The sequence below is a fragment of the Miscanthus floridulus genome, unplaced genomic scaffold (assembly GCF_019320115.1).
Source record: "Miscanthus floridulus cultivar M001 unplaced genomic scaffold, ASM1932011v1 fs_117_1_2, whole genome shotgun sequence".
In the NCBI taxonomy this organism is placed as follows: domain Eukaryota; kingdom Viridiplantae; phylum Streptophyta; class Magnoliopsida; order Poales; family Poaceae; genus Miscanthus; species Miscanthus floridulus.
Genome location: NW_027096214.1, coordinates 26,234 through 39,995, shown reverse-complemented (window position 1 = coordinate 39,995; position 13,762 = coordinate 26,234). Strand labels below are relative to the sequence as shown.

The 13,762-nt window shown below is 47.9% G+C and overlaps 1 protein-coding gene across 1 annotated transcript; it reads left to right on the top strand.

Annotated features, from left to right (window-relative positions):
* The first annotated feature begins 1,169 nt into the window (after window positions 1-1,169).
* LOC136530387 (secretory carrier-associated membrane protein 3-like) lies at window positions 1,170-11,173 on the top strand. The gene is made up of 12 exons (XM_066523127.1): window positions 1,170-1,327; window positions 2,086-2,184; window positions 2,452-2,514; window positions 2,984-3,017; window positions 3,368-3,490; window positions 8,951-9,013; window positions 9,123-9,216; window positions 9,317-9,362; window positions 9,467-9,534; window positions 10,115-10,163; window positions 10,505-10,570; window positions 10,708-11,173. Exons 1-12 carry the CDS (start codon window positions 1,271-1,273, stop codon window positions 10,792-10,794), a joined length of 849 nt encoding a protein of 282 aa, XP_066379224.1. The 5' UTR covers window positions 1,170-1,270; the 3' UTR covers window positions 10,795-11,173.
* Window positions 11,174-13,762: the final 2,589 nt, after the last annotated feature.

Below are 13,762 nucleotides of genomic sequence, written 5' to 3'. Positions count from 1 at the left end.
TTTATAACTCTAATAACATGACTACATTCCGCTGTTATAAATAATAAATATTATACTCCGATGTTGTATTAAAAAGTGATGTAAGAAATAGATAAATATTGTAAGCTTTATTCTCTCATTTGTGATCCTGATGAAAAATGTGGATTTTCGGGTTCTTTTCTAGGGTGTGTCCGACGGAACCGAGTAATTTAGTGTTCTCCCTTGGATGTATAGTGTCTAATGGAAGACAAGCACTCCTGAGAGACATTAGATTAGATGGCTCTGCCACATCGACCTACCTCTAAAGAACCCAGTTGGACAAGTGAATCTTGTTTTCTTGGCAAAACTAAGTGCAAAGCACATGCTCACATACAATATACACTCATCTATAAATACACACGGACACATTCTGGACCCGTTCGGCTGATAGAATTTTGGCTGAAACTTGCTGAAAAATACTGTTCTGGCTGAATTATTGTGAGAGAAAAATACTATTCTGACTGAAAAAAGAAGCCGAATAAATCGAATATGTGGTAAGCCAAACATGGCTTTATCTCGTTAAGCACTTTCGAAGGACTGGGCACACCTTTGAGAACCACCCTACTTCTATAAACACATCAAAATGACTAAGCTTGGCCGGTAAATCTTGATTTTTTCCCGGTATAGATACTCGCGTATATGCATGTACACTAATCCCCAGTTTGCTGGTAGAGACGAACTCGATGATATCCTACGCTTTAGTACGAGGGCACTCAACAATAGACAGTCTGGGCTCCTTCAATTTTTGGTACATTTGATACAGTTCATTGCGAGAGCTCTCCTATAGTACAGTTCATTGCGAGAGCTCTCGTATAAATTGATTGATTTTCGGCAACGACTAATAAGCTGACAGATATTATTTTATTATAAAAGAAAAATAATATATTATGTATGATAAGTCGGTCTGATAAATTTAAACGAATAAGACATTTATCTCGTCAACCTAATCCGTTTGAATTCTACAAGTGCCACAGAACACAAAAAATTACCTTGCGACGGAAAAGCGACGCCACGCCAAACAAGCAACAAGGTCCCGCACCGTACGGCCAGTCTGGCCTCTTGGATCCCCGGGGCCACCGGACAGACTTACCTGACCCCACCTGTCATTGACTACGAACCGCACAGCCCCCGTCGTTTCCCTTTCTGCATACTCGAAGTCGAAGGCAGCGCGGCAGGTAGCAGCACGGCACTAGCAGGTAGCATCGGTTGGCCACCACCCGACGCCGGAGGCCCGGAGGAGGAGGAGGCGGCGATGGCGGGGAAGCACGGGCGCAACGGCTACGACGACGACAACGTCAATCCCTTCGCGGTGAGTGCTCCTCCCGTCATCCCGCACTGCCCTGTCCCTTCGGCGGCCTTTCCACTCGCCTAGATCTCGGGGAGAGTTGGCGTGCTTCTCCAATCCGATCACCTCCCGCTTGCGCTTGCATTTGGGATCCGTCGCTTAGTTGTTGCTCATGTTCTGGATCTGAGCGTCGTAAGGGGACGAGATGACGAGATGCGGATTTGTGCACTTGGAGTTGGGTAATCATGTGCGCTGTGAAGGTTTTGTTAGTAACACTCGTGGGAGGGGCTGCTTAACTCTAGATCTGTGCGTGCCCATGTCAGGAACTAGGTTGGACGTGAGATGCGCGGTTCTGCATTGAGCTGGCTTAGTTGTTGGGGCTTGGATTCAGTGTCATTAGCTTGGGGGATCCCTTAGCTTGGTAATGCGACGCGGTGGCCTTTTGCTCCCAACTTTCCCCGATCCGGTGCCACCTTATATGGCTTCGCTAGGTTTTGATCATGCATGTTTACTGATAGTTGGTTAACACAACGCAAACTGTCAAACTTACAAGTATAGTCATGCAGCAAGTCCTTCAGCCCGCCTGAATCTAATCGGTTTGTGTCTTTGTTTAAGTTGGTTTATTTCACATGCTTTTCGTTTTATTATGGTATTATGTATTGGTTGCTCTATTTTGTGCAGATGTCTAGTTGCAGCTGGTAGAAAATATAAAATATTATCACCTAGTTGAGTCTCTATTTTGTGCGTGACTGCTTATCTCCCAAATATTCCCTATCTTGCAGGGAGGAAGTGTTCCACCTGCCACCAATTCTCGTCTGTCACCTCTATCACATGAACCGGCTGATTTCTACAATGTGGACATTCCTCTCGACTCGTCAAAGGTACTTGTAATCTCTTTCTATCTGGATCACTGCACAAATGAACCAAGTTACAGTTCTGAGAACTCTTTTCCCATTGAGTAAAAAAAGAAAGAGTTAACCGAGCTTCCTTCCAACTGGGTACATGCACCTTTACGATGAGTTAGCTCATGTATGTCATTCGTTGTACTGTAGGTATGCCAACTTGCCATGTTGGTTTTGATTATTTATCTGATTTGTCTATATGTGGATGGCTCCCTATATCTTACATCTGTTGATGTTGATGTTTAGGATCTAAAGAAGAAGGAGAAAGAACTCCAGGCTATGGAGGCTGAGCTAAACAAAAGAGAACGGGTATGCTGCCTTATCATTGCAGAGCTTTCATTCTTTCTGCTCCTTTGCCAGTTATAGCAGTTCTGACAAATACAAGTTCATGTTTCACAAACTACTCTACGATGTGCAATTTGTCTCTCGTACTTAATACGTTGCCAAAGCATTCCTAGTACTCAAATATTTCATCTCAGAGGCTTATGTTGCTTCGCATATTACTTATATTGATTAAAAAAATCATTCCTTCTGCATACAATTGCATTGAGAGAGCCATGTTGCTTTATATGTATTGTCTGTTGATCGTTTTATTGGACATTTTGATGCTTTTTCTAAGATATTGGAGCATTTTGAGTCAATGAAGGAAATGTTGTTTTTGCTGCTTCTCATGTGTTTGAAACTTTGAATCCATGTTCCGTCCGTTTATTTACTTTGTGCACAATTCTTTATCTAAAATGTTGATATGATTCTATTTTATTCGTCCTTATTGGTGTAGGAATTGAAAAGGAAGGAAGAGGCGGCATCCCGAGGTAATTTCATCTCTGTTCATTCTTTTAAGTAGCTGTTTATTCATTTTTGTACATTCAATAAAAAACTGAACTCATAAGAAAGATATTGGTAAAGGCAATGGGTTTATTGAGGAAATGTACTGAGAAAGCAATCCTGTCACCCAACACGGGTTACACATTCAGTTTTATTTCTATGCTCAGTTATTGATGCTATATGCTGAGAAGATTACTTCTACTAGATGATGTTTTCAGATGTCATGATGTATGTCTTCCATTTTTTAAAAGAAAATTTGCTATTTCTTTTCATAGAGAATTGGGTTGCTATATATTTTCAGTTTTTCCACTAACCTTTATCATCTTTTATTTTTCAGCTGGCATTGTGATAGAAGAGAAAAATTGGCCTCCCTTTTTTCCCCTCATCCACCACGACATTTCCAATGAAATACCTATCCATCTACAAAGGATGCAGTACCTTGCATTCTCGTCATTCTTGGGTAAGCTTTAAATGTCCAAAATGTATTGGTTAGTACTACTGTACTAGTGTCCTGTCTCTCTCTATCTATCTCTGACTTAAGTATAATGTATTGATCTTTTTTTTATATTATGCATTAATAGTGTTACTACTAGTAGGGAGTGGATGGCAATACACTTTCACTTTCTTGCTTGTTGCATAAAGGATTTATTATGTTCATTTGATCCGTGGACTGATGCATTTCGCAGAAAATAATTCTGATAGATAGTGGCTAGTACGTTCATTTGGCATAGCATTTCTCAACTGAAGGTTCTCTGTCATGTGGGGCCACACCTATACAAGGAAACGGCGCGCCTGGGATGGCCGCTGTGGATTTGGGCGCGGTCACCAGGAAGGCAGGCGCGTCAGCTGAAGATGTGGGCGTGGTCACCAGGCATGCAAATCAGGAAGAAATGGCAAGTGGCTAGAAGGAAGTAACAACCGATCAAGGCCTTAGAATTAGGAGCAATTAGCTTCAGTTTGTAGTGTCGAATGGCCTATATATGAGGATACTCAGGATGATTAATAATCAAGCAAGAATTAGTACCTAATCTTTCTTCCTCTAAACCGACTGGGAGCTGAGGGGCAAAACCTCGCCCCGTTACCACGGGTCGCAGCTACGAACTCCGTAGCCGGGGTCTCGCTTCTCTCGGACCCGACATCCTTGACAACCTGGTATCACAATCCAGGCCTTCCTCGCCTCGCCGATCATCCTCGCCTCCGCCGCCGCTCCAAGCTACTTCTGCCCCGCCCACCCCTCACCAAGTCGCTGTCATGGGAGACCGGGAGGCCGCCCTCCAGGCTACTCTGGACGCCCTGGCCGCCACCCTCAAGTCTCTGCAGGCATCAGTCGATGCCAACTCCCAGGCGATCCAACGCCTGAACGCTGCCCAGCCAACGTCGTCTTCCTCCGGCAACAAGTCCGCCACCGGGGAGCACCACCAGGACTGGCCGCCACGGTTCCAGAAATTGGATTTCCCGCGGTATGACGGCAAATCCGATCCGCTCACCTTCATTAACCGCTGCGAATCCTACTTCCACCAGCAGCGCATCATGGAGGAGGAGAAGGTTTAGATGGCCTCCTACAATCTGGAAGAGGGTGCCCAGATGTGGTACATCCAGATACAGCAGGACGAGGGGATTCCGTCGTGGCGCCGCTTCAAGGACCTGCTGCACCTGCGCTACGGACCTCCTCTGCGCTCGAACCCGCTCGGCGAATTGGCGGCATGCAAGCGCACGGGCACCGTCGCGGAGTACCAGGATTGTTTCCAAGCGATCCTCCCTCGCGCGGGCCGCCTGGACGAGGAACAACGGGTCCAACTCTTCACCGCGGGCCTCCAACCGCCACTCAGCTTCGACGTCGAGGTGCATAATCCGCAGTCCCTCGCCGGAGCTGAGCCTGGCGCGAAAGCTCGAACTGCGGGAGCAGTACGCGGCGCCTCCACCTCGCGCGGCGCCCCGAGCACTCTTACCGGCGCCCGCACCGCGTCTTGCTTTGCCGGCGCCGCCCGTGAACAGCTCGACTGCCCCGGCCACAGTCACCGTGGAGGGCCGGCTGGTCAAGCGCCTCACCCAGGCCGAGCAGGAGGAACGCCGTCGCTTGGGCCTCTGGTACAATTGCGACGAGAAGTTCGGCCGGGGGCATAACCGGGTCTGCAAGTGCCTTTTCTTGCTGGAGGGCGTTGTGGTGGACGACGAGGACGTCGAAGAGGGCGCCACCGAGACGAGCCCCCACTTCTCGCTCCACGCCATCGCCGGCGTCCACTTCAGCGACACGATGCAAATCTAGGTCGCGCTGGGCGACACGTCCCTCATCGCACTCCTCGACTCCGGATCGACCCACAATTTCATCTCCGAGGCAGCCGCACAGCGCACAGGACTTCTTCTGCAGCACCGTCCTCACCTGACGGCCACGGTGGCCAACGACGAGCGAGTCTCCTGCCTGGGCGTCATCCGCCAGGCCGCGCTCACCATCAGCGGCGACGCCTTCGCCGCAGACCTGTTCGTCATGCCTCTCGCCGGCTACGACGTGGTCCTCGGCACGCAGTGGCTCGCGATGTTGGAGCCGATCCTCTGGGGTTTCTGCGCCCGGACGATGACATTCAAGAGGCACGCGCGTGACGTCTGCTGGCACGGGATGGCTGGCCCTGACGCACCCGGCCTCCGCGCGACTACTGCCAGCGCCACCCTGCTGGACGAGCTCCTCGACTCCTTCTCTGACGTCTTCGCCGAGCCCCACGGGCTGCCTCCTCCTCGCAGCCGCGACCACAGCATCATCCTCCTGCCAGGATCGCAACCCGTGGCGGCCTGCCCCTACCGGTACCCGGCGACGCACAAGGACGAGCTGGAGCGGCAATGTGCCGCCATGCTAGACCAGGGGCTCATATGCCGGAGCTCCTCGGCCTTCTCTTCCCCGGTCCTCCTCGTCAAGAAGGCCGACGGGTCGTAGCGTTTCTGTGTCGATTACCGCGCCTTGAACGCGATCACCGTCAATGATGCTTTTCCCATCCTGGTGGTTGATGAGTTGCTGGACGAACTCCACGGCGCCAAATTCTTCACCAAGCTGGACCTCTGCTCGGGCTACCACCAGGTCCGCATGTGCCCTGCCGACATCGCCAAGATGGCGTTCCGCACATACGACGGGCTGTACGAGTTTCTGGTGATGCCGTTCGGGCTGTGCAACGCTCTGGCCACGTTCCAAGCACTGATGAACGACGTCCTGCGCCCTTTCCTTCGCCGGTTTGTGCTCGTGTTTTTTGATGACATCCTCATCTACAGCTCATCGTGGGCGGATCACCTCCGGCACCTCCGTGCCGTCCTCACCGTGCTGCAGCAGCACCGGCTCTTCGTCAAGCGTTCTAAGTGCGCTTTTGGGGTCGGCTCCATCTCCTACCTGGGGCACGTCATCACCGAGGCCGGCGTTGCCATGGATCCCGCCAAGGTGCAGGCGGTTCGTGACTGGCCCCAGCCACGCTCGGCGCGGGTAGTACGGGGCTTCCTTGGCTTGGCGGGGTACTACCGCAAGTTCGTCCACGACTACGGCACTCTTGCGGCTCCCCTCACGACGCTGTTAAAGAAGGAAGGGTTCCGCTGGACCGTCGACGCCACCGCGGCATTCCAGGCCCTCAAAGCCGCGTCACCTCGGCTCCGGTTCTGTCCTTTGCCGGACTTGGACAGGCCGTTCGTCGTCGAGTGCGATGCGTCGACCCACGGTTTCGGGGCGGTGCTCATCCAGGAGAAACACCCGATCGCCTACTTCAGCCGGCCTGTCGCGCCGCGACACCGTTCTCTCGCCGCCTACGAACGGGAACTGATCGGCCTCGTCCACGCCATCCGTCATTGGCGTCCGTATCTCTGGGGACGCCGCTTCCTGGTGCGCACGGATCACTACAACCTCGAATTTCTCCTTGACCAGCACCTCGCGACGATCCCACAGCATCATTGGGTCGGCAAGCTCCTCGGGTTCGACTTCACCGTTGAGTACAAGCCCGGTGCCTCGAACACGGTGGCCGACGCCCTCTCGTGCCGCGACACTGAAGAGGGCGCTGTCCTCGCCATCTCCGCGCCTCGGTTCGACTACATCGAGCGCCTCCGTCAGGCTCAGGACACCGATCCGGCCCTTATCGTCATCAGGGACGAGATCACTGCAGGCACCCGGGCGGCGCCGTGGTCCCCAATCGACGGCATAGTGGCCTATGATTCCCGCCTCTACGTTCCGCCGGCGTCACCACTACTGCCGGCAATCATGACCGCCGTGCACGAGGACGGCCACGAGGGTGTGCAGCGCACCGTGCACCGCCTCCGCCACGACTTCCACTTCCCCAACATGCGCCGCATGGTCCAGGACTACGTCCGAGCATGCTCCACCTGCCAGCGATATAAATCGGAACATCTTCATCTGGCTGGCCTGCTCATGCCGTTGTCGGTCCCGAAGGCGGTTTGGACCGACATTGGTCTGGACTTCGTGGAGGGGCTGCCGCGCATCGGGGGAAAATCTGTCATCCTGACAGTGGTTGATCATTTCAGCAAGTATTGCCACTTCATTCCCCTGGCTCACCCGTATTCAGCAGAGTCCGTGGCCCAGGCTTTCTTCACCGACCTTGTTCGACTCCACGGCGTGCCTCAATCGATGGTGTCCGGCCGTGATCCGGTGTTCACTTCCAAGTTCTGGAGGGAGCTGATGCGCCTCATGGGTGCCAAGCTGCACATGACAACAACTTTTCATCCACAATCGGATGGCTAGACGGAGGCCGCCAACCGCGTCATTGTCATGTACCTACGCTGCTTCACCGGCGACCGGCACCGTCAGTGGCTTCGCTGGCTGCCGTGGGCGGAATACATCTACAACACGACCCACCAAACTTCGCTCCGCGACACACCGTTCCGGGTGGTCTACGGCCGGGACCCGCCCACCATTCGGTCCTATGAGCCGAGCGAGACTCGTGTCGCTGCCGTCGTTAAGACCATGGCAGACCGCGACGAGTTTTTGGAGGACGTCCGCTACCGGCTTGAACAAGCCCAGGCGGTCCAAAAGCTGCACTACGACAAGCTGCACCGGCACGTCTCCTACAAGGTGGGCGACTGGGTTCTACTCTGTCTACGCCATCGCCCGGCCGCCTCACTGCCCCAGGCGACCACAGGGAAGCTGAAGCCTCGCTTCTTCGGGCCGTACCGTGTCACCGAGCTCATCAACGAGGTGGCCGTGCGCCTTGCCCTGCCTCCGCACACTAGGCTCCACGACGTCTTCCACATCGGCCTCCTCAAGAAGTTCATCGGTGATACGCCAGCTACACCGCCACCTCTCCCGGTCATCCACAACGGCGCCGCTGTTCTGGAGCCCAAACGGGCAGTGCGTATCCGCCTGGCTCGCGGCATTCGTCAGGTGCTCATCCAATGGAAGGGAGAAACCGCGACCTCTACAACCTGGGAAGATGTGGACTCCTTCCTCCACAAGTACCCTGCGTTCCAGCTCGAGGACGAGCTGCTAGTCGAGGGGGGGAGAGATGTCATGTGGGGCCATGCCTATACAAGGAAACGACGCGCTCGGGATGGCCGCAGAGCCACTAAGGATTTGGGCGCAGTCACCAGGAAGGCAGGCACGCCAGCTGAAGATGTGGGCGTGGTCACCAGGCATGCAAATCAGGAAGAAATGGCAAGTGGCTAGAAGGAAGTAACAACCGATCAAGGCCTTAGAATTAGGAGCAATTAGCTCCAGTTTGTAGTGCCGAATGGCCTATATATGAGGATACTCAGGATGATTAATAATCAAGCAAGAATTAGTACCTAATCTTTCTTCTTCTTCCTCTAAACTAACTGGGAGCTGAGGGGTAAAACCTCGCCCCGTTACCACGGGTCGCGGCTACGAACTCCGTAGCCGGGGTCCCGCTTCTCTTGGACCCGACGTCCTTGACATTCTCTTACCCGATGCTTGTTCCTCATGCAGGATTGGTAGTGTGTCTCTTTTGGAATATCATAGCAACTACAGCAGCATGGATTAAAGGGGAAGGTACAACTAAAGTGTGCCATATTGTCATCTTATTTATCTTCTTCCATCAGCACATGCTATCTTACTGACACTTCATGTTCAAACTAATATGACCTATCTACTTCAAAAGGTGTTATGATCTGGCTGCTTGCCATTATCTACTTCATATCTGGTGCGCCCGGGGCTTATGTGTTATGGTACCGACCTCTTTATAATGCAATGAGGTTGTCTATATGCATCCATCCCTTAATACAATACATTTTTTTCACCATTTCAATGTTCCTTATAATCATATATCTTATTTTATTTGAATTTCTGCTTCAGAACTGAGAGTGCTTTGAAGTTTGGGTGGTTTTTTCTATTTTACATGGTAAGATGTTGAGTAAAATAAACTAAAGGTTTCACACGTCATGTCTTAGCATTGTATTCATAAAGTTACTGCATGCCTCACTGCCAATCTTTGCCCATTTCCAGATTCATATTATCTTCTGTGTGTGGGCAGCTGTGGCTCCTCCATTCCCTTTCAAAGGAAAATCTTTGGCGTAAGTATCGTAGTTTACTGAACTTTATTTGAGAGTTGAGATGCAATAACTAATAACTCTTTGTGAGTTCTCTTTGAAGGGTAGCTGTGAGGAGCCATATATGTCCCTAGTCATAATTTGTGTTTCCATACAATCTTATTCCATAAAAAGTAATTGCTATTTCACTTAAGAATCAGTATATTTACCCACTCGGTGCTTGTCCTGAATTGTAGGCAATAATAATCTCCACAAGGAATCATTGTGGATATACAATATTTACCCCAAATCTTCAGCATGAGCAACATACACACTTTGTGGTCCTAGAACTACGAATAAAACTTTAAATCATGTAGTGCTTGCTAAAGTTGAGATAGCTATATTTTTCTGCCAATCATGTGTCATAACTTTACCGAGGAGTCCTGCTCCACAGGTGTTATAACTGATAAGAAGCCCAACACGTAATGTTGTTGTCTAACCTTATCGTGACAAACACTGGCTTTGAGGGTTTATGTAATCAAAATCATTTGGACATTTTCAACTAAAGCATGCTCTTTATTTTTTATGCATCCAAGTGCTAACTATTTCTTTGCTGTTTTAACAGTGGGATTTTACCTGCAATTGATGTCATAGGCAATAATGCTATTGTGGGGGTAAGTCTATGTCAGTTTTGAGTTGTTAAGTTTATTGTCATGGCTCACTTTACCTATATGGCTTTGCTTTACTCTGTTTCATGAATCATGGGCATAGGATTTACTTACCAAGGAAATATATGTTTATGTAACATTCACCATGGCAGAGAGTTAACTACATTTTCGTTGCAGATATCTTGTATCATGCCCTCAGACTCTTACAGGCACTCAATTGCCTTTCTGGCTTCTTTAATTTCTAAAACTGCACTCTTTACCAAATCGTCACTGCATCCAATAGCCATATTGATTGGCATAGCTTATTTAGTTCCGAAGTAATTTACCTTGTTTTTTATGTTTGACAGATATTTTACTTTGTTGGATTCGGCTTGTTCTGCCTTGAATCACTTCTGAGCATCGGTGTCATTCAGGTTGGTTGAATCTATTCTTTGTTCATTGAATCCTTCATCATACTATAGCCCAGGGATCTTCTTGTACATTATTCTTTCATTTAGTAATTTTTTTATGTTCTTCACACCTGATCATGAAATTCTCTCTCAACTTGCAGCAAGTATACATGTATTTCCGTGGAAGTGGAAAAGTTGCAGAGATGAAACGTGAGGCAGCACGTAGTGCTCTAAGTTCAGCCTTCTGATGAACATAGGGCGGTCTGATCACAGCCAGTTGATGGATAGAAGGAAATGAGATGTGCCAAATGAGCCACGTGGATTTGGATCTCTGAAAGCGTACAGCTGATCGTCTTTTTGCTCTTCTGTAAAATATGAACAATCCTCATATGGATGCGCAAGGGTGTTGTTTCATTTATTGACATGGTTTAGATGTGGTTGATAGGGAAAACGGTGAAGTTTTTTTTTTTTTCTAGTAGTGAATATAATGTATCTTCATCATACGTTTGCATGTGAGCGTAATAGCTTGGTGGTTTATTTCTTGTGGTATGTGGTAAGAATGCAGCTTTGCTGTGTTTTTGGCCAAGGCAATCCACTTGTTATGACACTTCCCTGCCAGCACCTGTACCCGTGGCTAACATTTTGTACTTGGTATCTGCGTCTCAAAATAAGTGATGTTTTTAATTTCTAGACATCTTGTTTGACCATTGGTTTTATTCAAAATTTTTGTACAAATTATAAAATTATAAAATTATTATTAAAGTATCTCTAATGATAAAATAACTTATAACAATATTTATATAAATTTTTTTGAATAAGATGAACAGTCAGATGAGATGTCTGGAAGTAAAAAAAGTCATTTATTTTAGGCTGGAGGGAGTACAGCCGTCGGGTATAATATCCGAGGATATCCACACAGAGTTAGATTGTTGCTAGAATAGATGAAATTCTTTATATTTTAATCACCAACGGGTCACTGGAGTATATGAAATCCTTTTATATTTTATTCACCAACGGCCGAAACGAATACCTATACAAAAAAAAAACAGAGAATTGTATACTCATTCACTGGTGAAATTTTAAACCCATGCCCGTATCGCATCTGCTTGTTGGTTGTATTGGCCCCGTTCGCTTGGGTGAAAAGTCATGGCTGAAAGTACTGTTTGATGATTAATTATAAGAGAAAAATATTATTTGTTTGCTGAAATAGTACGGCTCATAAAACAAGCGAACAGGGTCATTGGGAATTCCCACTTTTTCTATTGGACCTTTTGCAACAAGGCTATGGATTTTTCTATAAGAATGAACAAAAAGGAAATAAAAGAAAATTCTAGGTTAAAGTCGCTGCCCTCTCCTTGCACTGGGAAGCTGCAAATGCACCACCCAAAATTTGTGAAAATAATGGTTTTTTTCCTAAAATTTCACCATATATACACCACCTATATCACAAGTTTATGCACCCATAAGACAAGTGCACAACCCTCTAATTTGCTCTAGCTTCACCACAAAATACTTACTGCACACCAGTTGGTTTCATGGGAGGCACTGGCACCCGGACGTCCGGCGCCAGCAGCGAGTCCGAACACAGCTCAACCAACCGAACCGTGGGCTGGCGTCGCGGCTCACCAACAAGACTGTCCCATCTCAGCATCCCGTGTAACAGAAAAACTAAAGGGGCCGAAGCGCTACCTGCCCGTGTAATAGAATGGGATAGCGCCGCCATCCCGCGGCACGCCCCCTCCACCCGCCCCGCTCCCCCCCTCTGCATTCCAAGAAGGATGCAAAGCGCAGGAGAGGAGGAGACACCAAGACGAGGCAACAGAAAGCAAGGATGGAGATGCAATACCCGATCTACTTTTGAAACATCCTAAAACAAGACTTGCAACATATATATAAAATACTTGAAACATGCATCTAAAACACTTGCAGAAAACACATGAAACACTTAAAAAACATTGCAACACATAGCAACATCCAGATAAAACACTTGCAACATATGTGTGAAGCATATGCAACATCTAGGCAAACACACTTGCAACATGTCTGAAAAATAGATAAAACATTAGGAATAGAGGTTTGCAACATACGTCTATAACCATTGCGGCAATGCAACATCCTGATCTACTTTTGCAATATCCATACCAAACGCTTGCAACATATGTTTTCAGCACAATATGTCACCTTGCTGCTTACACGAATGGAGTCGTTGTTGTGGAGCTCGACGCGGGTGCGGAGGTCGGCGATGGCACATGGAGCTCGCCCAGATGGATGCCCTTGCCAGAGCATTAGTGAAAGTGCATCTAGCCCTTTAGTGGATTTTGGATGATTGAATGACAACACGATTAAAGATCTAACATTTTCTCTAAGTGTAAAATAGGAAATTGGTTATCTCACGTATGCTTAATGAAGCCAAAATGATGTGTTGTTGTATAAGCAATCTAGTTCAAGCACAAGACAACAATGCAAATATAATTCATGCAAAGGCTTAATTATGGTGGGATATCAATGATTGATGGTGTTCTATGGACTTCATTGTATGATTCAACACAAGGTGTGACTTGATAGCTTGAGATGGTGAAGATAGCAGGGAAAGGCTTCGATGTACTAAGCAAGGTGAAGGGCAAGCGACGACTTGGCGGACGAAGAACCTAGCTAGGGTGAAGAAGGAAGTACTTGCATTTAGTTGAGGTACTAATCAAGCTATGAATGTCATATTGATGTGGAGGATCAAATCTATATTAGACAAGTTGATGGAAGTGACTTGATGCATTTGTAGTTATTCATATTTGATGAATGGAATCAAGTCACGTGCTTAAGATGGCTATGCTCAAGTGAAAAGATAAATATCGATATGTTGACACCCTCACTTGATGAAGATTGAAAGAGACGGCATCAATTTGAAAGAAATCAACTCAAGCGGTATAATCTCGTTTTTCCTTTTAAATCTTGAGTTTATAGGAACGCCGTACTATTAAGAGAGATGCATCATGTTGATAGATGATTATTTATAAGTGCTCAAGCCAACCTATATGAGGTTTGAGTGAGAGAGACAAGAGATTCTAACTCTTTGCACAGTTGAAAAGTCCTAATGGCTAGAGGGGGGGGGGGGTGAATAGCCTATTAAAAATATCTACAACAACACTTAACAAACCGGTTAGACAATTATGAGACGAAGCAAGTGTTGTGCTAGCACTAGCCTACTAAAATTACGAGCCA